Below are 27,442 nucleotides of genomic sequence, written 5' to 3'. Positions count from 1 at the left end.
CAAGTTACAGCTTGCACGGACGGACGGACAGACGGACGGACGGACGGACAGACGGACGGACAGACGGACGGACAGACAGACATCCGGATTTCGACTCTACTCGTCGCCCTGATCACTTTGGTATATATAACCCTATATCTGACTCTTTTAGTTTTAGGACTTACAAACAACCGTTATGTGAACAAAACTATAATACTCTAGCAACATTGTTGCGAGAGTATAAAAAGATGTTAATAAATGTCGATTGTAGCAGCATACATATGCAACGGGCCTGATTTTGACTGCGACCGATATGGTAACCCTAAGTAAACTGAAGTACATAAAGTGCATTCGACAATTTTTGCGATAATTGAAATTATTCAACAAAGAAGTTCCTTTAAATTTTGTGTGCGGATCAAATTTCTAGTTTCGAAACCTTCAAGATCTTGGAAAAAGCCTGCGGTGATAATTATTTGTCGTGAGCAAGCCTTTCTGATTGGTACAAATTGTTCAAAGAAGGTCGAGAACGCGTTGACGTCGAACCACGTCCAGCATAGCCATCAACATCAAGTGATGATCAAGACGTCAATAAAATAAAGAAATTGGTACTTGAGAATCGACGATTAACAGTCAGAGATCTTACTGGCATTGTTGGAATATTCGAAGGATCAGTGAAACACATTTTGAAAGGTCATTTAGGCCTAAGAAAAGTGAAAGTTCGCTTTTTGGGGACGTTTAGACCCTTACTGTTAAAATCTTGTAGACCAATTTTCAACTGAACCAACCATTCCGTTGCATATGTTATGATTTTAGTTCTAATTTCTGCAAATTTGATTTATCTGATGCACTTTTCGAAATTGAAAAGACCATATTGCTTTCTCTCAATAAATAAAATCGTAAAAATTGTTTATAACGTATTTTAAATCTTAGCTGTTGAAAATTTTGTTTCTGTAGATCTCGACGTTTAAAAAATCCCTTGTCTTTCATGACTCGGCTTTTTCCGCACGAGAGGAGGCTTATTCCGGGAGGTGGTTAAGCGTTGGGTTATAATAATAATCTCAGAGCCCACGCTATAATAACTGAACGTATTCTTCAGATATCCACTATAGGATATAACTGAACTGTCAAAATCAAGTGCTTGTATGGAAACTATTTCATTCGTGAAGGGTATTCTAGCTGCGTTGCAACCATAGTTAACGTTCTTTCTTGTTAGGCATTTACTTTAAAAATATTTTCTTTCGATACTATGGACTTTTCTAATTTCCCAACAACACAAATAAAAACATGCATTCAATCATTTGTTTTCTTATGTACTTCACTTCTTTATTACTTCAGCATAATTATTGTAATGCATATTCATATAATCATTATGTAATTACACTCGTATATATATATGAAGTTATACATATGTAGTTAAAATACGTTGATGAATATTCTCTCATAAAAATATGTAGTTGGAAAAAACATATTTCAAAAGAAAATGTGTGAAAGTTTATGCGTGTAAGTATGTATGTACTTAAGCAATGTAAATATGTATTATATTTATGTATCTTTAGCGCAGCTAAACTACAAATATTTGTATATAATTATCATATACAATAACTAATTGTTTAAATTAAAAGCTTAACGTCTAAAATAGACAGATATACAAATACATATATATGTATATATATATAAGTATATGTATGTATGTGTAGAAGATTAGGCGCTGCAGTGCTTTTGCAATTATGTGCGGAGTTTTGTTTTTTCTATTTTTCCTCCTTACGGCGCCTAATTCCGTATTAAATTAACACTTTTACACATTAAAAAATATTTATATAATTTTTAAAGGAAAACTGCTTCAATGCTTGCTGGTGACTTTTGCATAAAAAATATTTTAAATATATAAATTTTCATAAAATATTTACGCGCATTCATTTGCTTTAAATTCTACTCAATTCAAGTATTATTATTTTGTAAATTATTTAATAATATTTATATATTATTTTTGTTTTTGATGCTTTTATGGCTCAGTTCGCCTTTGGCGGCGTTGAATTCGGCGACTTGTTCTGGTTGCTACGCTTTGTCGCCGATGAGGCGTTTGGCGAAGCAGACGACGCCGTTGTGGGCGTGGTTGGCGCCGCTGGTGCCGCCACTACCGCCGTTGAAGTTGTTGGTGTAGTCTTGTTGCTGTTGTTCGCCGCGGCCGTGGCAACGTTTGTGTTATTGCTGTTGGCGCTAACGTCGGCAATGGACTGCTCGACATTTGTGCCCATCGATGAGTTGATGAAATTTATGTATTGATGCAATTTCAATGCGGCGATGAGTGAGCTCAGATAGTCATTTATGTTTCCTTTTTGCATTCGCTTGATTTGTCTGGACACGTTCTGATAGACACGACGCGAGATCTTGTGGGAGAGTCGGCCAACAGTCTGTACTGTGTGGAGTACGGGGTCCTCGGTGGCGGAAACTGGTACTGTAATGGGAAGAAAAAAATACTAATATTTAGAATAAGTTGACAAATATGCAGGATATATAAATAAAAGGAACTATGACATCAACAACTGGCCAACATGATTTTTTTAAACAGCGCTTTAGTTTTGGAGTAACGTGATGAGAGCAATTAGAGAGAATTAATTGTTATTACCGATAAACCATCCGATCTGTCTAGCACTTGACTTGAGCTACCAAAAATTTAATTTTTTTCAATGAGACGTATTGTGGAAGAAATTGAAGATAATGATGACTTATTGATTTTACAATTTTACGTTGCACTCGAGAGTATAAGTATAGTGAGCAGGCCTATTGATATAAGGGATGCACTCCTAACGGCAGCTGCTGCATTTTTATGTCAAAAATAAGGTTTGTGAGGCAACTGAGAACGTACATAAATTGCTATGTCAGCTTGACCATTTTTCCAGCAAGGAAAGTCAGCTGTTCTGTTGGATTTTCTGCAAGGTATACAAGTTTATACTTTTTTTTTGCCAAATTAAGGGAAGCCTGGCAATATTTTTTAGCAGAAGCCATTGATAAAAATAGAAAATCGATTAAAATTGAGTTTTCAAATAAAGTATTTTCACTTTTTCACTTTCTTCGTATGTTTTCTCAACTTTTAAACAAAGATAATCAGCTGTTTGAGTTATTTTCTAGTTTTCGAACATTTTGGAAGAGAACTTATAATAATTCATTGAAATTTCGTAGCTGAGCGTATTAATAAACACTCATTTCTTATTGCTTTTATGACGGCGCTAAGAAATCGCGCGCGCAAACTGAACTGTCCTAGCACTACGTCGGGCTTTACACATAACTTAAATGAATATGTATTCATAAACTGCAATATATACCTTAATATATGAATTAATGAGTCCACTTTTGAAGCTTATAAAATTCTTTAATATTTTAATAAATAATATTTTCAATAATTTTAATAATATTTGTTATAACAGTATTAAGCAATTACTTTATTATTATTTAGTCAGTTATAAGTTATCTTACCATAAAATTGTTAATTTCCCTATTGATTAAATTTATTACTTCAGGATTTCGGCTAACATAGTCTAAAAGTTCGCTAATTATGCGAAACGACATTGATAGGAAAACAGTGGAGGCAGCTACTAAGAATCTTAGATCGAGTTCAACATCTTGTTGATCGACTATAAGTAAAAGAAGAGAGAGAGTAAGGGTGTGAGAGTAGAGTAGTGAGTGTGTCATACAGAAAATAAACCAAATAAAATTAAAATTATGTATGAATGAGTGGTAAGGAGAGAGGGTTGCCACTTTTGAGAAAGAAAAGTAATGGAAAAAGAAAAGAATAAAAACTAGATGAAAAAACCCAGAGTTTAAGTAAATTATGTTATTTATAAAAGTCATCTGTAGAATCAATCAATCTGTAGAATCAACACCTACAAAAAATACCTACATATACATACATACTTTTATTGACGTCTGCAATTAAAAGTGTTCTAACAAATTTATCGAACCCTTATGTAAGTAATGAGGCTATTGGAAATATAATTTGTAGTAGATAATATATTCGCAATCCTTAAGGGGGTATTCTAGTCTAGAATTTAAAAAAAAAAATCTATTTTTTTTTGCATATTCTTAAAGACTGGACCTTTAAGAATATATTCCCCAAAGGAATTTTTAAAATTCCTATTATTTACCGACTTATAGCTATTTTAGTAATGTAAGTATAGACTGCCTGCAGTTAGACTCAAATCTTGAATCGCGTTTTTCTCGAAACTACTATTTCACTTCTGACATGATTTCTCAAGTTCTAATGAACCGATTAACTTGAAATTTGGTGTGGACCTTTTCTCTATCTCTCTATGGTTGGAACTAGGATTATTAAAAAATTTTGATTTTTACTATTTTTAAAAAATTTTGATCTTTGGCAAAAAATTCAAACAGTCGCCATTTACTGAAATTTTTTTTTTATTTATCCTAGTTCAGACGATAGCGGCATTTGTACTGATTAAAAATTTTTGTTTTTTTCAGATCACCCAAAGTGTTGAATCGTGTCAGGCAGGGCGCACCCTTATTTTCAACCCCCGGCACGCCACCACGCCGCAATTAATCAAATTATCACAAATTTTTTTTTTTATTTTTTTTTGTATTCTTAAAATATCAATAAATATCTGATAAAAAATTGGATAGTAAAAATGTTCTTAGTTTTTTTTATTGGACTTTAAAAAATGCCGTTAAATAGCATTTCTAGACTGGAATACCCCCTTAAAGCAACTTCAAATTTAAAATTATAATGAAGTATTCTAACAAAAAATTTTAATTTTCTTACTTTTTTTGAACAAAAAATTACTATGGAAGTCTTGTATTTATAGCGAGAATTTACAAGGAAAGTAACTCGTTACAAAGCTGCTGGAGACATTTTAGGTATGGAGACTAATTAGCTGTTTTGAAGAGACATGTTTTGAATTAAGTAGAAAATCTAACCCTTACTGACTCTCTCTCATTCAGTAGAGGTCTGCTAGTTATAGAGAGCAATCAGCTGTTATGAATTCACGAGCAAAATAAACCGTTATTGATACTTGCCACTGGCAGGAAACCTTGCAGTTATAAAGAGCAATCAGCTGTTTCGCCGGTGTTTATGTTATGCAAACAGACGATTTGCAACGTTATTAATTTGTTTTTATTTTAAAATGAAACACGGTTAGTACTTGTAAATGGCATGCATGTGACGTTAAACAGACGACCATATAGTATACATATGTACTTGCATATGTATATATTGTTATATGTATATATATGTACTGTTTTTAGTTTTCGAAATTTTATTAAAATTTGCATGCCAAAAATATGGGAGAAATAATTCAACTTACTGTCATTTTCAATGTGTTTGCCATTTTGCGCGACAGCTATTTGTTTATTATCTGAGAAAAGAAATTATTTAACAATATAAATTTATTGTCGTACAGTAAAGGCAGTCAGTACCCGCAGTCACCACATACAATTCTATTAAATGCGCTTAATTATTAGCATTGATTGATTTTAGCGATGCGTTGATGATTGTAATATTGAATTTTTTTTATTATAATAGTTATAGGGTGTTTTAACGGCTTTTGATAGTTAATTGATTTTTATAAACTAAAAAGGAAAGAGAGAAGGCATTTGATTAAGTGCGGAGAGTTAAAGGTGCAAGAAAAAAGGCGTACAAATAATAATATCAATTGAAAATCGAAAGGATATGCAACAAATGAGGTTGATGAGCGGAAAGTTGAATGCGAAAATATTAGTGAAAAAATATGAAATTAATAAAAAAGTTAATGCTATTTTGTTTAAATAGAAAAGTACGAGAAAATTGTTTAAAGAAAGGAAAATTATTGAAAAAATATAAATTTAAACACTTTAATATTTTTTTGTTTAAATTAAAAATATTTATATATATATATATATAATTAAAAAAGTAAAATTAACAGAAAAAATTTAAGTTGGTCAAACTTTCTAACATGTTTAACTTTATAGAAGGTTTTATCTCAAGCAGAGCAGTAAAACTAACACTGATATCTTTCTCTGAAACTTGAACAAAATACCATATTATTACAAGTGAAAAATTAAATTTGAAATACAAATTTAAATCTATATTAAATTTAAATATTAATTGTAATTTAAAATATATTATTTATACAGGAATATTTAAAATGTATGAAGCAAACTATTTTGTGAAGCATATTTTTGACAGTGAAAAAATAAAAAAATATTACTAAGAAAAAGCTTTAGCCATTATTCCCTACACAGTTGCATTTTTTACAGCATAAAATGGCATAAAAAGGTCTTTATCATGATCAGTTTGTATGACAGCTATGTGCTACATATGGTGATATAGTTTTTCGGAGACTGTACTGTTACCTTGAACTAAATTAGTGTCGATTTTCGTTAAGATATCTCGCTAGATATAGAGGTTTTCCCTAAAGAGACTGGATTTTGATCGCTTTGTATGGTTTGTATGGAAGCTATATGCTTTACTGATTCGATCTGAACAATTTTATACTGCTTTCTTGGGCAATAATCCTTTTTCAAAAATCTTGTGAAACAAGCAAGTTTTCCATACAATGACTGGATTTTCATCGAACAGTTTGTATGACAATTAAAAGCTACAGTGGTGCAATATCGGGGTGAGTAGCAGTAGCTTCTTGTGGAGAAAACGACGTGAGCAAAATTTCAGATCGATATCTCAAAAACTGAGTGTACTAAAAGACGGAACTGAAGGCCATCCCGGAAAGTGACTACAACCAGTGTTTCGAAGATTGGAAAATCCATTGGCATAAGTGCATTGCATCGGGAGGGGATTACTTTGAAGGTGATGAAATTGATTTGGAAGAATAAATAAAGAATTTTCAAAATAAATACAATGTCACCTTATTTTTTGGGCACAGTAGTATATCTGTTCAGGTTATAAATATAAAATGGCGTACGGCAACCACCAATTCATACTTCACGTCAAGCGAAGAAATGTCAAATTAAGGGGTCAGTAGGTAATCTGGTAAATGTTTTTTTGACATTTTTTTTTCATAGAAATTTTTATTTTACAATAGAACTTTTTTCACATATCATGAGGTATATCGTGGAGTGTATAAAAAATTTTTTTCGGAATTTTTTGATGACATCTGTCGGAGAAATGGTTTTTTTTCAATTTTTCTAAATTTTTTTTACATAAATTTTGTCCTAACATTGTCAATAGATTATAAAAAGTTATTAATCTAATATAGACGATAGCCAGGCGTTTTGTGAATATTTACAAAAACAAAAATTAAACAAATCGTTTGAGTAGTTCGACCGGAATCAAGTCCGGCAGTTTTGAAAAGTGTGTTTTTAGATAAACGCGTTTAAAGTTGGACTCCGAACGTCGAGCGGTATTATTATTTTTGCGCCTTTTTCGAAACCTTCCAATGGTAAAGTGTGTTTCTACATTAATTCTAAGGGTATAAGGGAACAGAAAATGCAAAAAAAAAAAAAAAAAAAAAAACAATTTTAAAAAATATTACCATACTAACCGCTTAATATGAAAAGACAAAGACATTAAGAGAGCTGAAAAAAATAAAAACTGATACCAAACAGCTAAATTCCCTAATATAGCCTTAACCAAAGATGTACTAAGCTGTTCGATGGCAACTACTCAATCAACAAGACATTATTTCATAGCTTTCCTTCAAATCTTTTAAAAATACAAAATCTTTTAGAAATACAACCTATAATGTTTCAAAAAAATGTATCTACTTTCATAAGCATAATCTTTGCGTTAGCATGTGATGTCAAAAATGAGTATTAGTATTAAAGACAAGCGCTTTCCTTATTTACAACAACAATGCAAATTGTCTACACTCACCATTCTCCTCCTCGACATCGCCTTCGCTTTTGGGGAAATAGTATTCGAGCAGACGCTCCGCCAAAGCGGTTGTGGTATCAACGCCCGAAACCGCCAGACTGCCATATTGAGTAGCCAACACCTCATTAGCCTTGGCCCACGCCAAGTCCTTCAAAGAGGCCGCTTTCTGTTGGCCAGCTGTTTTGAATTTCGTCACGCGTTCAATATGTGGCTGCACGACTTCGACCACTTTGTTTTTAGCTTGATTGTAAATTTCCTGTGGTGTGTCCTTGATAATGGGTGCGGACACTTCCAGCTTGTCAATACCCTTGACGAGCGTCTGATCGACATACTGTATGGGACGATCCAGTTTCGAGACAATCGGTGCGGCGGTGACGACGGCGCGCGAGACACAATCCTCAGCGGCGTTGAGCGCCCAGTTGAAGACACGATTGCGGCCTACAAAGGAGAATGAGAAAGTGTTAGTTTAATGTGAATATATAATTTAGCGCCTAAATTAAAATTTCCAACTTTTCTATTGTATGTTTAAAATTAATATACACGATTTTATGGCTATTTAAGCTGGTGGTGATTACGAACGGATTTCTTAGGCATATACTATACATATAACTTATCACGTGTTATATTCTGCAGAGTTTAATAAATTATCACCTTTATTGCTAATAAATGCTTAATAAATCGCTCAAAGCGTTTATGGCGCCACAATTTCATACAAATAATACTCAATCTGAAAACTTTGGATTTCCCGAAGCAAAGTTCAAGTGCGGGTCTATGAAGACTGATCGCTGCCACGAAGATTTTATCAGTCATATTTGCACTTCAGTTCTTTTATAGAAATTCATGAATAAAATTATCGAAATAAGTAATTTTCTTCAAAAAATGTATTTACTAAATGGAAACAGAGACCGTAACAATTATGAGGAAATGTGCAAAAAAACCAAGTTTAATAATAATTTTTCAATGCATATTTTTTTCCTTACAAACCAATCCTTATATTCTGATTTTTACTTTTATTACTCAATAAGGATGCATTGACAAAGAATACTTTCAGATCGCAAAAGCAAAGCAAAAGGCGTACTCTTCAATTTTTTTTTTCTTTGTGAATAAAAAAATCAAATTTAAAAAAATCGGACATATTTAAGTGCTCCTCAAAGAAACAAAAATTGTCTATTTCTACATTATACTTGTATATATCCCGACCCCTTCCTCATAATGATTTTTTAGTCAAAAATTATGCAATAAGGTTACTTTATATAGCTGTATATAAAGGTTATGTTCGGTTGAGGTATATAGTACAGTTGTATTCAAGATCAGTGAGGTCTCATAACATCTAAAAAAGGAATTGGTGTTTGAGAATCGACGATTAACAGTCAGAGATCTTACTGGCATCGTTAGAATATCAAAAGAAACAGTGAAAATCATTTAAAAAGATCATTTGGTTCTAAGAAAAGTGTAAGCACGATTGGTTTCAAAATCATTAAATTTTTTCGAAAACCAACGTCGCGTTAACGTCTCTGAAACAATGCTTTCCGACTACCAGCGTGTCATGAAACTTATTACTACTGGCCATGAGTCGTGGATGCTTACCACCGGGAAATAGACGATCAATCGGTCGAATATCGTGGCAAAGCTTAAAAGGCTGAATATCTCGAGAACTATTAATGACAGCGTTTTTGACCTCGGATCTTTTTTGTAGCAAATAAAATTTCCTACAAGTTTGTGATGAACATTTTTTCTATAGCTCTTGTCATTTACGAGATATGTATGTACAAAAAAATGAGAATTTCACGGAAAAATCAGGTTTAGAGCCCCGTACTACCTCGCCGGTGTGAGTTACGACTTTGTTGCTCTGGGCACTTTTGTAGAGTGAACAATTCTGAGAAATATGCGTCTAAAGTCAAAGCGATGCCATAAAATACCTCTGATCTGTAGGAATTTAAAGAAAAAAAATCACGATTGTAGTGTATTTTCTATAGAAAATTTTTACAGGCCTTGGTCTAGTTCTTAATGTTAATATTAAGGGCTAAAATTTTCAGAGATTTTTTTTTAGGGTATTTCCAAGGAAATTTCGTGACGGAACTGAAAAAAATTAATAGTTCAAATAAAAAGAACACCTTAATATACACATATGTAAATTCATATGTATCAAAGTTGCTCTATATTTTCTCATTTTGCAATTATTATTTCACTGCTTATCTATTTATATAACCAGCAACAAATATTTATAACCGTACGTATACATATATAGGTACTATATATGTAGGTATATATAATTCAAAGCAGAAACAGCCCACACTACCCAGAACTGTTAACGTATACTTGAATTGTTTTTGTTTTATTTCAGTTACTATTTGTTGCAATTTTTTTATCAGCTCTACTCGGCTAAATCAATTGCTGCCGGTTGAATGGAGTTTTATATACATACGTACAGTCATACAAAAAAATATACATAATATACATATAAAATTGTACATAAGTATGTACAAATATCCTCTTGTTAACTCATCGCTACCTCAAAGCAAACTTTCTAGATTAAATTTATGGAGTGTAAAGTGCATTTTGTATTGTACAATAATTTTTACGACACTGTTCCTATGAAATGAGCAATTTATAAGCGTCATGAGTCTAGAAAGTTCTTATCGAATAATATACATACATATGTACATAGCTACTGCGTCTTTAGTTGGAAGCCATACATATGAACTATTTTGGAATGAGTGTTCTTTTCGACAAAATTATAATTTTTAATTTTAATTGCGAAAAGTTATTAAAATTAATTTTCAAAAATGTAGGTTAAAATAAATAATAATTAATATAAGCAACATGTATAATTTTTAGTATGAATAATTATTGATTGTTTAAAATTTAAAAAAAAAATGTAAGTTAGTAAAAATAACTAAAATTTCAAACAAATAATTATAAAACAAGAAATTAGTCAAAAAGTTAAATTAAAATATTTTTTGTAGTTAAAAAAATGTAATTATTATTACACAAAAATAAAAAATATAAATTCGTTTGCTGAAATTTTTCCTTACAAAAAAAAAAAATATATAAATTTTTTCATAAAAAATTAGTAAATTTTTATATATTTTTGAATAGAACTAAATGCATTTTTTCACACTTTTTTATTTATATTTACAATAATTACTTTTTGGACTTTATTGAAAATTATAATAATAATTATTAGTTTTTGTTTTTAATTTCGAACAATTGCTTTGCTTAAAAGTGTTATTTTTTATGCTTTGACTTTTAACTAATTAAGAATTAAACCAATCTTTAATCTTTTAAGTTGAATCAAACTAGACACATTGTGCTCAATTCTACTAAAATTGGTTCAATAGTTTAGTAGCTTATCCTGGACGAAACGTGACACGTAATTTTTAAAAATATAGCTACAAGTTGAACTTCCCTAACTCGAAGCATCACAAGCCACAAAAACCTCGAATTAAAGAGACTTACCGTGCGATACTGTCTCAAGTCTCTAAATTTGAGGTTTTAAGTTAGAGAATTTTTTAGACTTGAGACGATTTTGCTATTCTGTAAGTGACAGTCACAAAATCTATTACATTTCATTATTCAGAGATGTTTTTACACTTGAATGAAAATAAATATGTCCATAACAAATATTAAATTTTCTATAACATAGTCAAAAAACATAATTATCAATGAAAATAAAAATATATGTTGACTTTGTTTCATAATATTTACGAAATTTTTGTAAAATTGATTTATTTTTAACCTTTTCGTGTTTGAGTTGCTTACAAAATATAAAAAAACGACAGTCGATTAATATCTATGATGATCTCTATTCAGTATATTCAAAATGGCAGACAAAAAATTCTTTTTAGTTTTGAGACCTGCTAACTATCAGGTTAAATATTTTTTCGTAGTTTAAAAAAAAATTAATTATTATTACATGAAAATAAAAAATATAAGCCCGTTTGCTCAAATATTTCCGTACAAGAACTTGATTTTGTTAGATTCGCTTGCATGACAGCTATTTGATATTGTGGTCCGATCTAAACAATCTCTGAGATTGTAGTGTTGTCGATAATCCACACCAAATAGTAAAGCTAACTCAGCACAAAAAAATTTTACATACAATTAATTTCAACTGCACCAAAGTCGAAAATTTATCGATCATAATCGATTATTGGATCAGAAAGAAAAAAGAAATCAACAATGATCGATTTTGAACGAATAAAGAAACTGAAAAAATGCCAAAAACTAGAAAATTTATCGTAATAATCGATTATTGGATCAGAAAGAAAAAAGAAATCAACAATGATCGATTTTGAACGAATAAAGAAACTGAAAAAATGCCAAAAACTAGAAAATTTATCGTAATAATCGATTATTGGATCAGAAAGAAAAAAGAAATCAACAATGATCGATTTTGAACGAATAAAGAAACTGAAAAAATGCCAAAAATGTGATTTTTGAACAAAGCTAATGTTTCGATTAAATTTAGTGTCAAGTTTAGCATTCTTATAAAACATACATACATAGGTAGGTATTTCCGTAAACTTTACAAAATTATCGATTATACCACTTATTCACATAACATGAATTTGTACTATTTTATTAAATTTAGATTTGAATAACTCTGTTGTAGAGCAATATTAATAATATAATATTAATATTGAGAGACTATACATACATTTCGAACAAAAGTTAATCACTTCGATTTTAGAATACTTTTACTTTAGTAGCTTCTATAATAACTAATTTAAGCATATACTATACATAACCTCAAAGCACTGCTGCGAACTGGCCTTTATTTTGAAATGTATCACGCACACATTGTGACATTTATTGACATTAACAAGTCAATAAATACGATGCAAATAAAAACAATTATTCATTCAAATCAACTACTCACGAAGTGGGGCCTAAGCCGCACTTCAACATACCGCTATCAATCAACTAAAATAAGCTCATTTTTATTGCGTCTCTTAAGTAAAAAATGTATGTATGTATATTTTCCAAATCGCATGAATCACATGAAAAATAATAGACAGTTTTTAGTTTCATTCCATAATCCAATCAGTTGACGTCAGTTAATAGTTAAAAGTAACGAAGTAAATGCCAGAAGAGGAGCTGAAAACTGCAAAAGTCCAATGTGTGCTTTTTCTTACTGCGTAAAAGCCGCAAAAAATTAAATAACAGAAAAAAATAATAAAAACAACACTATACAAAAGGCAATGTTTGCGAATATAATACACACCAACACTGAGAAAAATCGCGTTAAAAAATATAGCAATTTGGCATATGAAAAAAAAACTAAAGAAAAAGTGGCATGGACTGCCATAATAATGTGTTTATATATAGAATATTGTGTGCATATTAGTAAGTTTTTGGCGATTATGTATACGTGAAATATAAATGCGTTAGGATGGGTCGGTTTTTGACAAGAAAAAACAGTAGATAAAATTGTTTCGATTGACTGACTATTTGGTGGTTATTATAAATCATTGTATTGTAGAAAATTGAGAAAAAGATTGCAAATTTTTTTTTCAAATGATGTAAAAATTTATTTTATAGGTAAAAGTCAAGAATATTAAAAAAATGTGAATTTGAACAACTAAATAAAAAAAATACGTTTTTTAATTTTACTGTTATATTTGCTATTACATATCAACATTTTTAAGAAAACTTTGAGCAATAGATAGTTAATATATAGTCAATTTATAATCAGCAGCAAAGAAAAAAATACAAATAAATAAAAATGATTTTTTGAAAATGAGGAAATTAATTTTTCACATTCTATTATTTGTATGAATGACATTATATAAATTTTTTAGGCTTGAAAAATCATACTTTTTATTGAAGCTTACACTGGTTTTTTAATTAAAAAATAACTTATTGGTCAAAATATAATTAAGAATTATAAAATGTATTTCATAATCAACGCAAAGATTAAAAAAAAATGATAAATAAACTTGAAATTAATTTTTGAAATTAGTAAATTTTTCTAAATTTTTTAAACAAAACTAAATTACTAAATTTCAGAAATATTCTCAATTTATACAAAATTTTCATACTTTTATATTTATATTTATAATATTACTATTTGGTTTTTACTGAAAATTGTAATAATAATTTTTTAAATTTCATACACTTGATTATGTTTTAAAATGTTATTTTTTATGCTTTGACTTTTAAATAATTGAGATATAAACTAGCCTATCTTTTAAGTTGGATCAAACTGGACAAATCCTGCTCAATTTTACCAAAATCAGTTCAATAGTTTAGAAGTTTACGCCGGACGGAAAATGACACGTAATTTTTATAAATATATGTAGCTACAGTTGAATTTCCCTAACTCAAAACACTATAATCCACAAAAAAACGTCGAGTTAGAGAGACTGCGAGTTTTGGAAGAAAGTTTGTATGAAATTTGACTTCTATTGCACATTCAAGAGTTCGAGTTATGGAGAACTTCAAGTTAAAGCAGTTCGAGCTGTATAAGTTCAACGCTATATAAAATGTATTATTTTTTAATTGATAAAATATTTTTTCTTCTTAAAGTTAAAATTGTATTCTTACAAAAACTTTCAATGTGAAAATTAATTACGAGTGTTTTTATTTCAATAATTCCACGACGATTAAATAAACTCATCCTTCCTCACAACCAATTGTGAAGACCTCTATAATATTTATACGACTGTATCATTCGTTTTCAAATAAAATCTTATTTAACGGTGTTTCTTATTGTTGTTGACATTGTTAATTATAAAAATTAAATATAATATTTTATTTTCAAAAAATTATTCACAGTTTCTTTTTGACGGTACTGCATTTGTGAGCTTTCGCTCTTTTTCAGTCATTCAGTTGAACCAACCTTAGCAAATTTTGCGCTGGACTGAAGACGATAAAAATCTCAAAATATAATCTCACGTTCTACAATGGGCCACTAACCTAACCTAAACTAAGCTAACCAAATAAATATGGGCTCTGAGAATGAATAAATTGTAGTCAAATAAGAAAAATGTCTTTCGATGGCCATTAAATTTACCTAACCTAAGCTAACCAAAAAAATGCTGGCTCTCAGAGTGATTTGTGCACAAATAAGAAAAATTTTGCAATTGATAAATGTCTGTTTTCAGATTTCAATTATTTTTTAACTTCCCGTCAAGTTGTTGCTAAGCAAAATTTACTTAATGTATGCATAAAAACAGCTCATAAAAAGCTATAAATATTTAAAAATCAGCTCTTAAAGGAGTTTTGAATAAAACTAATTAAGAGAAAGGTTTGCTACAGCAACTCTCAAGGTTATCCGACGCAAATATATGTACAAATGTATGCATATATATATTTGAAATATTTAAATTGCTGTGAATAAAACAATTTACGAGCCACCTTAATGTGTGTATACAAATATGCATTGCGGCAAAGTTATGTTTTTGTTCGGAATATATTTAATGGCAAACCAGTCGCGCAAAAACAGTCCAAAGTTCAGTTCGCATGTGGCAAAATTAGCATAATGAAATATGTTTATATGTATGACTTAGGTGTATTGTAGCTACAGCCAGAAGAGAAATGAATTTGAAAACAAGCACATTTGATGTATACGGATATATACTAATACATACACATGTATATACATGGCGGTATTTGAAAACATGCGTTTATTGGCGCAAGCAAAAGGTAAATATTCGCATTTTAAATAAAAACTTATGTACGTACATACATACATACGTACATACTTGAGTGCGCAGCGAATACAAAAATAAATTTGTAGCAAAATATTTACAATTTGTTCGCTTGTATTTATTTGTAAGTGCATTTTGACCTTCGGACTTTGCTCGGTACAACTTTGATGCCATTAGATACGCGCCTAAATGTTTATAACAAATTTATATATGTATGTACTTATATTATTAAGCAGCGTAATAAACAATATGCTAAGCCCACAGGGGAAGTGAGCGCTTGCCTTACTTAATGAGCGATGGAAAACGTGACTAATTTTTTGAAATTTATTTGAATTGTTTGTATAAAAAGTAGATAATACAATGCAAACTTAAATATCTACACATTTTTAGAAATTTATTTAACTTTTTATATTGTTTTTAATAATTTTTTATTTTTGTTATAAGACAATTTTTTATATCCTATGCCATTGGATAATCAAATTACTTTTATAATTTAGATGAACAAATTAAATAATAAAAAAATATATATTTTTTAATAAATATTAAATAATAATATTTTTTTTAATAAATAAAAATAAAAAAAAATTTAATAAATAAAAATATTTTTTAGCTAAAATAAAATATTTTATAATACATAGTACATGTGTTAAAGTAAAAGTCTTTTCCCTTATATACATACATACATATGTTATGGTAAAACTAGCAACAAATAATTTACATTAAAAAATTAAATTAAAAGAATTTTTATAAAAAATATTAATAAAAAAATTAAAACAAAAGACATATTTATTTAAAACAAAATTAGAGTTAAAATAAAATATTTTATTATGTACATAAATTTGACAATTTAAATGCAACGCCTACTTATTCTATCGATTATTTCAATTAATTTGAAGTCAAATATCGAAATATCTGTAAATTCAGTTATATTTGAGCTCACACCTATTTCCATGTCCATATGTGTATGCACGTAATAAAGTAAAAATCTTCTCCCTTACATACATATATATGTAAAGCTAAATACATATAAACATGTACATATGTATGTATATAAACTTCTGCGCGAATTTTAATTAAATTTCAATAATTTTCATCAGCATACCGATTGTCTACCTTTTTTTCATACACACATATAAAATTGTATACATATGTATGTATGTATGTATATGGTGGACCGTGTGTACACAGTTGTTATTTACTTGGAGCCGGGTGAATTTGATCGCTTAAAGTGCAATTGACTTCAATTGAGTTCAATTTAGCAGCGTTTACTGTTTGTTGTTGTTTTGTTAGTGGTTTTTATCAAGCAATTAAAGCGGTCAAGACGTGTTGGAGGGCTCCAGAAAAAATAAGTTGGGGCAGAAGAGAGGAAAAACATGCGTAGATTGTACATATACATACATAAATAAATGTATATTAAAAATATTCGAAGAATTGAAGAAATACGCAGCATTAAGGTAGAGAACAAATCATAAAACGGAATAAGTGGCCGGAACAATAATAAAATGAATACAAGATAATTTATATGAAAAAAAATAAAATTTGGGTTTAAAATATACACAAATATTTAAAACAATTAATTAAAGAGCAATAAGAAAATAAATTACTACAAAACAACAAAAAATATATACATACATACATACATATGTATGTATATAGTTAAAATAAAATAAATAAATAGAAAGTTGAAATATTTTAATTCAAAGAAACAAGAGTAACTATATCAATTAAATAATATTTATAGAAATAATATAATTAAAAAATATATATACAATTAAAATAAATAAATAGAAATTATAAACAATTTAATTCAAGGTAGAAAAAGAATTAAGTAGATCGATTAAATAAACCAGTCAATTAAATAAAAAATTAAATTGATGAAAAAATAGAATAATAATAATAAATATAATAAATAAAAAAAATAAATAAAAAAAAAAAAAAAAAAAATTAGATATAACTAAATACGAATAAGAAAAAAATAAATATAACTTTATACGAAAATAATTGTGTATAAAATAAGTCAAATAAAAAAATTTTAATTAAAATACAAATAAATTTTTCAAAATTTAAAACGATATAAGATTAAAAATTTTAATTAAAACAAAAAAAAACTTAGTATATCACCGAAGCTAGTATTATACCATTGACAAATAAACAAGTTTCGAAGCAAGTGTTTAATTTAGATTGTAAACTTTATATGACAGCTATACGTTATAACGGTCCGATTAGTAAAATTTATTCAGAGATTATAGCATTGCTTTGGGCAGTATTCTATTATTCGAATTTCGTGATGAACACATCAAATGAAAAAGTTTTCCATAGAAGTAAATAATTCCAATAGTTCAGTTTGTATGACAGCTATATGCTATAGTGGTCCGATATGCGCGGTTACGACAAATGAGCAGCTTCTTAGGGAGAAAAGGGCGTGTGCAAAATTTTGAAAGTAATGGCTCAAAAACTGAGTGACTAATTCGCGTATATACAGGCAGACAGACTGATGCTGTTCAGGGTATAATTAGTTTTAATGTAACGAATTTAAATGAAATGTAATTTCGTAAAAATATTATTGACGAAAATATTTTGTTATACCAGAGTTCACCATCTCATAATAGTCAGGATTTATAAGAACTTTATCCGATTTGTGTATTTATTTTTACTTAAAAATTATTAACTTTTTTAATAGTTTTGATGATATATTATTATTTTAAAAATGAACGAAATATTTTAAAAATTATTTAACGACTTTTTTTGAACTAACTTTTCTCTATATGTGACCTGGTCTACGGAAAGGGGGCTTAGGTGTTGTTTATTTTTAATAAAATATTTTATTATTTTTTTATTATTTATTTTGCTGTTTATTTTTAACAGCTGTTTCCCAGAAAACTAGTTTTCGCACGTTAGCTCCCTTTTCGTAGACCGGGTCACATAAATATATTATGTTTCCTTAAAAAGCGTGGCAAAAAATAATCTTTAGAGCCATTAATAAATATTTGCAAAAAGCGCTTTATACTTTCCATGCGAAGATTTAACAAAAAAAAATTAAATAACAAAAATAGTTAAATTAAAAAAAACTGAAAATCGGTTATAAACTTAAAGCATTTATAAATATAATGCTACCAATGGGAAGATTTATACAAATTTTTAATGAGCAGCTAAAAAATAAGTCAATGTTATTCCTAACTGAAACTCAGTTATGAACTTGAAGTAACTCGATATGTGACCTGGTCTACGGAAAGGGGGCTTAGGTGTCAAAAAATCAATTTTCACTTTTTAGTTGATTCGGATGGAAGATGAGATGCTTTTTCACGTGATAGAAAAACTAGTTTTCGCACGTTAGCTCCCTTTTCGTAGACCAGGTCACATATATTGAAATAGTTTATAACATACATACATACATAGATAGATAGATATGTGCTTAGTATTAGCTTATAAAAATTCAATTCTTTTTTATTAGAATTTTTCCAGCGCATAATTTATGCTTAAGATTTCTAATAAAACGAAAAATGACACCAAATCTTGGCGCTTTCTATAAACAACATCAAAAGAAGACATAAAAATATTTACGATAAAAATAATTACTTCTAAAATGTTTGTTAGTACAAGCGTCATATGATCGCGCGCATAAACACACCATAACGCATTTATAATTTTGCACCAAATATCTGCACCTCGGCGCCCTGCTATTTACTCAATTCAATTTACGGCATGGTAAATACACTTATGTATGTATATGTATGTGAGCACATAAATGCCACTGTGTTTGTAATCACTTAAGTTTTTGGTACATACTTATACATAAGTATACATATAGAATATATAGTATTATTTTATATTTTTGAGACTTGCACGTAGACGGCTTGAGCGCACTACTCTCGCATTTTCTTGTTATTTGTAGTTCTCGTCAAAGCGAATGGCCTATGAAGGTAACGCGACGACGATGTGGTCACGAAAGCAACCAAGCAAGCGGATGCCGGCTGTCGGCAGCGCTCACATAGGTTAGCTACTTACATATGTATGTATTTATCATATGTGTGAGTGAAATTATGCGAAAACCGCAGTAAAAATTTGATGGAGTCAGAAGGTAAAAGTGATTTAACCTATATGCAACACTACCATACATACATATGTATATAGAATTAAGTTCAAAAAACAAAAACAAAAAAATTGTTGTAGTGAAATTGTCGAGAAAAGTTCAAAATCCTCCCACATTTTATCATAACTGGTAGGCGCTGTGCTTGCATTACCGTTACGCAAAACCAAATTTCGAAAGAAAAAATAACTGCACGCACTTCCAGCCAATATACCGTTTGGTATACTAAACAGCGCTACATACCTTTGACATTTTGGTAGACATCCTGACTCTTGTCCCAGGCCGCGCCCACAACTGGTAACTTGATAATACGCTCCAGCGATTCTAAATGTGGCAAAAGATTCTGCACATCTTTGGCCTGTTCGATGGCAACTGTGCCATTGGCCGGAGCCACAGTAGATTTGCTTTCGTTCGCACTTGCAGCCATTTTAATTTTTTCTTATTTTATTATATAAATTTTGTGCTTCAAACACTTGAAATTAATTCGCACTTGCACTTGGGAAGTTCTTCAAATTTTTATTTTTTTTTTTAGGTTTTATGCACTTGCTTTTGAAATTACACAATTTCACAGTCTTTTACTTGGAAAAAATGTACTTGAATTTATAAAATCAGCTCGTTAGATTCGCTACTAAACTCTCACGTACGAATGTGACACGCTTCTGACTGGTCCGTAGCTCCGCACTTGGGTATTATATGAGCAAAAGCCGCAGCCCAGGCGAGCACACGCGCACATGCAGCCCGAATTGAGTGTGCGCTCCACGCTTTTTGCTATGGAGAGCCGCATTTGCGCTTGTTGCTAACACGATCGTAGCCAAATTCGCTGTTGGCTTATCGCTCACATTTTGGCGCTCTCCCCATTTGCTGAGTTTGTTTCTCGTATTGCAGGCTTTTGGGGCGAATAAGTTGGTTGAGTCAACGGCTACTCCCTCGCTTAGTTTTCCGACGTGTCTGTGAGTGTGCATGGGTAGGAAACTACAGTTCTATGTCACCTCATATGACAAATTTGGAGTATTGGACTCTGAGTTCGTAGTACAAAGCGTGTGGCGCGTAGTTGAGGGATATTTTATGAAGAGCAAGAGCTTAACTGAGTTAATTTGTGTGTGCTTATTTATTTCTTTGCTCTTAAAGAATGCGCTCATCGGCTATAAACTGGAATTTTCATTTTAATTCCGGCATGCGGTGAGATACAAACTAAATTCAGGGGTCGGCACATATTTTATAGTAGCGAGTATAAAACAAAGATGAGAAAGTTGCACAAATCAGCTTTGGCACAAATTCGCTGCGGACGTACATACATATGTACATATACTTATACATATGTACATACTTATATACTTACATTCACATACATATACATATATACACTTTATAAAATGCAATACCAAACACCATATCTAAAAAATTATGGCTTTGCAATTGTTGCTAAAAATAAACTTTGGTGATTAATTTTATAAGCGTATTTGCAATTATCAGCTAATTGGCATCACCTTATATTTATTTACAAATGTTGCTACACATTCCACTATATCTTTGTTTTTGCTTTTTGTCGAAAAATATTTGAACTTTGGAGCAAGAGTAGTGACGAAATTCACAATTTGAAACGATTAGAACAAGCCAGTGACGCACAGTGTCATATATTCACTTAGGCTAACGACAAATTTAGACGAGACCACGTAGCTTTTTTCGTCAATGTAAGGCTGCCGAGATGTTTCGACCTCAGTTCTGCAAAGGCTGGATAATGGTGGAGATGCCCTGGCTGTTTGCAACTCACCTTCTTCAAAACAACTTCGACAATTTGCGTTCAACTGGATAGCCTTACATTATGGAAGCCCATTGGACAATGTCCAGTAAGAACTCCTGCGATTGCGGTAAGATGATCTTTACTAAGGGCGAGCAGTTCGGTAGATTTCCTACGTTCTACTTTTGGCCAGAAGAATCTCGCAATCGCACAGGAGCTCGTCATCGACCAACGCCTGCTAAGCGCATGCAAAGTTAACAGCTCCAGTGCTAGAACGCAAGATAACAATGGAGATCGACCTCGTTCCTACTTCGATGTCAGCGGGGTATAGGTGTCCGTTTGATGCAAACCGTTGACACTTTAAGTCTTCAGAATTAGCTATAAATATATGTAGTTGTTATAAGAATTGTACCTTGGAGAGGCATTACAGCTTCGGTTAAGTTCAATAGCAAATCCTCAAGATGGAGATCGCACTTAGATTATTATACTTTAGAATATAACAATAACAATTGATGTAAGTATATTGTTTCTGCTCTTATTTGTCGGCAGAGCAGCTTCAGATCAATACAAATTTGCTTAGGCGTTTCATTTATATTCCCACTATCTCACTAACGCGGGACCATAATAAAACGAAGTTTTGAGTTGTTTCCACCTCGTCTTCTGCCATACAGCTTCATCTGACATCTTGTAAGATTCTCAATCTTACAGTGGTAAGGCACTGACCTACTAGAACGACCACAGTCTTACTGAAAGCAAAGAGCTTAAGGATTCTCACGCAATTGACCATGGACCTAAAGCATTCTGCCACAGCGCAAGAGCCGTTGGTACATGCAGGGGAAAGTGGTGGGGTTGGACGTTAAAAAATCTGGAAAAATCCGACATCACATCGCCGCTGGTAATGCTCCGTGAAGCCTAGTTATAAAGTAGTACAGCGCACGTGGAGAGCGGTGCATAAATATCCAGCTCATCTAGGCAGTTACCTACAGTTCAGCAGTGCCGAGTTAAATTTAGTCTTATCATAAAGTAACTCGCTGCTCGAACTCAACTCGTCTGAAGTCTGAAGGATGCGGCACTCCGGGGCAGTAGATCTACCGCTAAGTTAACATATTATAGAAATTTTCTTATATCTATTTCAAGCACGGCATGTGTCTCAGGGCAAATTAAGTAGACCATACGCTCATAGAGTCTTTTGCTGTCTTAGGCACGTCAGAAGGTCAATAGGTCACCTTAGATAAAAATATCTCATGAAATATAAAATACATTTTAAACAAGCTTTAATACTTTCGTTATACATTATGACAAAAAAGTACCCAGTCGAATAATGGAAGTTAAACTCAATGCTCAAGAACATATGTTTAACAGAAAAAAATTGATTACGAGGGCTGCTATATATATTCTGGCCTAGGGCAACACTAAGTGTTGCCAGGTGCAATCTGACATTTCCATTGGAAAGTTTGACATTTTTTAGCATAACATCACTCAGAACGTTTTGTCATTTAATCGTGAATTGTTTTATTTACAAGGAATTAAAAAATGCATCTCGGCCAAAAAATGGAATTAACTCGTGAACATTTTCGTGCGATCATTTTTCACAACTTTCGACGTGGATTATCACGACAAGAGTGCATCGATGAACTAAAATCTTTGCATGGCTATGTAGCACCATCCTAAAGCACTGTGAAAAACTGGTACAACGAATTCAATCGTGGCCGACGCTCGCTCAAAGACGAATTCCGTGAAGGTCGTCCAAAAACAGCCGTTGTGCCAGAAAACATCGATGCCGTACGTGAACTGATAATGCAAGACCGTCATGGAACATACCTTCAGATAGAGGCATGCCTATGCATTTCTCTCACCAGCATACATTCGATATTGCATGAACACCTGGCCGTAAAAAAGGTTTGTTCTCGTTGGATCCCGCACAATTTGACAATCGCTCAAAAAAGGCTCGTGTGGATTTGTGTAAAGAAATGCTGAAAAAATACGATCGCGGTGCTTCAAAAGACGTTTATAAGATCGTCACAGGTGACAAATCATGGATCTATGCGTATGAGCCCGAAACAAAACAGCAATCGACAAAAAAAAAAAAAATAAAAATAAAAAAAAAAAAAAAAAAAAAACATTTTCGTTGATAAATATGCCTATTTACATTATTAGGCCAGAAATATATATAGCAACCTACGTATTACATTGGTTTTAATACAATCTGATTGACGGTTTGCATGCCTCAATGAGTTCATTTTTGGGTTGGTGTCAGATTTTTCATTTCTTTCATATTGAAAACTCTTCTGTGCAATTAAATAAGCTTTCATAAAAAACATAATGGAATATACATACATACAACTTACGTTTCGTTACACTGTGCGACAGACTTTATCAGCTTAGCAACGAAAATTATTGGACTAAAAATGCGAGCAAACTAATAAAGTAGTGTTTATATTTGATTTATGACAAAAAACAGTTTTATGGTGCATTCAGTATGGGAAATGTGTTTTCAGACATGAGTTGCGCTCATGACGGTAAATTTTAACAATGAGTACTTTGCTCCTAGACAATGGAACATTTAAAACATCCTCTATCTTGATGTTTTTTGATGTCGTGTGCCAGTTAGCATTTGAACTATTCATTAAAAAATAACGCCACCTACGAGTATGTACATATGTTAGCTTGTTTTCACACAATTCCAAAACTAAATGACGGTTCTATGTATTTGTTAATATTATTATGTTTATTATAAGTTCTTAATTTAATTGAGTATTCCTTATCAGCATTTGACTTTATATTATAGTACCTAGGGAATTTTTGCGATCACGTTTCAGAAACTTACATAATCGTGCCTATTAAATATAATCAGAATGCATCATCTATGGGGAAGGTCATCAGCTGTTATTCATCGTTTAAAATAAGCAAACTAATCATGATTTAGCTTCATTTAACTTATAGTACGACCCAGTACTCGCAAAATATGCTTAATAGAATAGGATTTCGCTATTTTTGACTAGTCATCAAAGTCAAAAACCACCTGATAATAATTGATAATAAAACACGTTTTGAATATAAGAAAGTTTTAAGTAAGAGTTAGTTTTTCGGTCGTTTCTAAATTATATATATGTGACCTGGTCTACGGAAAGGGGGCTTAGGTGTCAAAAAATCAATTTTCACTTTTTAGTTGATTCGGATGGAAGATGAGATGAGATGATGAGTTTCCCAGAAGACTAGTTTTCGCACGTTAGCTCTTCTTTTCGTAGACCAGGTCACATATAGTTTTAAAATAAATAAAACATAAATGTGTACAAATCATATTGAAATGATATTATGTTCAGTTAGGTTAGTTAGGTTAGCTATCATAGACTTTTTAAAGTCAGACGGAGCTTTGTTAATTATACGAGCTGAAGTTTACGCCATGCACGACGTTAATCCTGCTTGAAAATGCATTGTGTATCGTTTCTAACGACTTACATACGTATTTCATGAGATTGTTCGTTCTTCAAACTTCTCTCTTATTTGTTTCACACTTCTTAATATTATCTATAGAAGTTATAACAACTTAGAGATAATTATTTATTCTGCTCTTCTTCTTTATTGGCGTTGACATCGCTTACACGGTTATGGCCGAGTTTACATCAGCGCGCCAGTCGTTCTTCCTTTTCGCTGTTTGGCGGCAATGATTTCATGTGTAGCCAGGTCCTTCTACACCTGATCTTTCCAATGAAGTGGAGATCTTCCTCTGCCTGACGGATCCCCCGGCGGGTACTGCGTCCGAATACTCTCAGATCTGTGGTATTTTCATCAATTCGAATGACATGATCTAGCCAGCGTAATCGCTGTCTCTTAATTCGCTTAACTATGTCATCAGTTATCTCCTACAGCCGTATGGTATTCGCCGTTGCCAATGCGCAAAGGACCAAAAATCTTCGGCAGAAACTTTCTCCGATATTCAGTCACGGATCTTTTCAAGATTTGGCTCATGGTGAACAGCTGGTCAGTTGTTAATAATAAAGCCACAGTACGCACGATAGACCCTTATATGAGATTTAGGAGGCTTATCACACGGTAGTTGGCGCAGATTTGGTGTCTTCCTTTTTGGGGCTTTGGCAGAGCACACATAAGTTCCAATCGTTGGGCATACTTTCGTCCGACCATATTCTACAAAGAAGCTGATGCATGCTCCTTATCAGTTAGATGATTTTGATTTGAATAGCTCGGCCGGCAATCCAACGGCCTCCGCCGGTTTGTCTTTTCGTTTCACCATCTCCTGGTGCTATTCTTTCACTGCCATTCAGCAGGCTGGGTATTTCAGCTTTACTACTAACTTAAGACTTAAAATCAATTATAATAATTAAAAGAAAACAAAACTAAAAGGTTAAGCAACGTACATGTATTGAATGCGAAGGAAGAATTTCTTCACTAAGAAATAGTCATAATTCTATTGCGCATGTATCAGAACACATTCGAGCACTGGGTTGCAACACAAGTACTGTCAGTTTGTTTTGAGCATCTGATATAGTCTGTTCGATTCGCTGTAAGGAGTGAAAAAAGACAGCTGTGTATTCATTGTTTTAAATTTCCTTCCAACAAACACTCTTTCCGTCCTCGAAAAAAAACTGTTTCCAAGAGAATAATTTGATTTGATTCGACTGATTTTTTCAATATTGTAGCCATGTAGTAAAAGCAATTTTTATGTTTTCTAAATGATTTAAAATTCCACTTTGGAAATGGCATTGAACATCTCTCTCTACCAAAACAAACTCTGGTCACTTATCGCATTTTGACGGAGTTGGACGTTTGGGCTTACGAAAAGAAGTGTGTGCTGTTGTTAACTCAGCTATAATCGCGTAAGCTGTGTCTATGTCGGTAAGGAAGAAGACGAAGCAAGTGTTCTTCATTGATCAAGATCATTTGGTCCTAAGAAAAATGAGAGGACGATTGGTTCCAAATTCACTAATTTCGATCGACGTCTTGTGTGCAATGTTTTCTGACTAAAAGGATGTCGATTATTTACGCGTCATGCACCAAAAATCACGAATTTTAACCATGATCGTCATTATGTCCTCACAAAGTATTCACCTGACATGGCACTTGTTTCATCAATTGCGACTTTTTCTTTTTAAAACGGAAAAATTGCATTTGCCATGAAAGGAAAGCGTTATGCAGACGTAGAGGCTATTCAAAAGGCTTGCACCGGCATACTGGCAGCCATTCCATTCCCTATATTGGGAGGGAACGGGATTTCCATCATATTTCATCAATTTTCACACTATCGGTAGGAGTTCTTGTAGTATTTGTGCTGGGCGAATTTCTTTACTACATTGACAGACTTCATTGTCAGAGAGGGGTTTCCCTGATTTTCAATTATATGCCTCACACACTTCGGGTTCAAATATTCGGTACCTAGGGGCTTGAGTAGTTTTTATTGGATATAACAAATTTTGGTTTAAAGGGGCCACGACCATTTTTTCAAAATTTGTTGCCCACAGGTGTCCTTCCCGAGCACGAAATCGATTTTTTTTTTGTACCAAGGAACCCATATACCAAGTTTCATCGAGTTATTACAATTTTTACTCCAGTTACAGCTTGAACGAACGGACGGACGGACTGACAGACAGTCACTTGGATTTCAACTTTTCTCGTCACCCAGATCATTTATGCATATATATATAAAACTATATCTATCTCGTTTAGTCTTAGGTGATACGTACAACCGTTGGGTGAACAAAACTATAATACTCCGTAGCAACTGGTCGCAGGAGTATAAAAAGAGCCTGGAATTATGGGCCGACAGCTCTTGTTTTTTGCAGCACAACATTGCACCGTCGCCAAACTGCAGAATTTTAAAATTATGATTAAAGTCTTACCATTTCTGCTCTTACATATTTGACAACATTTTTATAAAAATTTAAAAATTTTTTATTAGTTTTAATATTGGAAATCTCTAAGCTGCGATTTTCCAACATTTTTCACAAATTTCGCTTCGATTTGATATTATATTTTTTAGTGTGAAAGACAGATAAAGAGTTCTACATATTAATCTCATGCGGTGATTCCCCGTTTTAATTTTGTTTGTTTGCGCACATTTCAGTGGAATCTCTTTATCTTATGTTTTTGCTATAACGGTTTGGTTGTAAACTCTTGTTCTTTACTGACGTAGTCATCGCTTGGATGTG

General features: G+C 31.8%; 2 protein-coding genes across 7 annotated transcripts in view; one reads left to right on the top strand and one right to left on the bottom strand.

The window, feature by feature from the left end:
- LOC126759164 (frizzled-3) overlaps window positions 1–27,442 on the top strand; it is a 485,412-nt gene that overhangs the window by 76,658 nt on the left and 381,312 nt on the right. The gene's annotated exons all lie outside the window — the stretch shown is intronic.
- LOC126759180 (lipid storage droplets surface-binding protein 2) lies at window positions 1,277–20,223 on the bottom strand. Of its 3 annotated transcripts, XM_050473862.1 has the most exons (5): window positions 19,784–20,223; window positions 7,799–8,236; window positions 5,295–5,345; window positions 3,454–3,611; window positions 2,259–2,434 (listed from the first exon to the last, which is right to left on the bottom strand). In XM_050473862.1, exons 1-5 carry the CDS (start codon window positions 19,965–19,967, stop codon window positions 2,303–2,305), a joined length of 963 nt encoding a protein of 320 aa, XP_050329819.1. In that variant the 5' UTR covers window positions 19,968–20,223; the 3' UTR covers window positions 2,259–2,302. The 3 variants fall into 3 exon arrangements, with proteins under 3 accessions (XP_050329817.1, XP_050329818.1, XP_050329819.1); XM_050473860.1 differs by lacking the exon at window positions 3,454–3,611 and having other exon boundaries at window positions 1,277–2,434; window positions 19,784–20,221; XM_050473861.1 differs by lacking the exons at window positions 3,454–3,611; window positions 5,295–5,345 and having other exon boundaries at window positions 1,277–2,434; window positions 19,784–20,221.

Source organism: Bactrocera neohumeralis, chromosome 5 (assembly GCF_024586455.1).
Source record: "Bactrocera neohumeralis isolate Rockhampton chromosome 5, APGP_CSIRO_Bneo_wtdbg2-racon-allhic-juicebox.fasta_v2, whole genome shotgun sequence".
NCBI classification, from domain to species: domain Eukaryota; kingdom Metazoa; phylum Arthropoda; class Insecta; order Diptera; family Tephritidae; genus Bactrocera; species Bactrocera neohumeralis.
The sequence above is the reverse complement of the archived record's forward strand: the minus strand, read 5'-3'. Positions and strand labels throughout refer to the sequence as shown.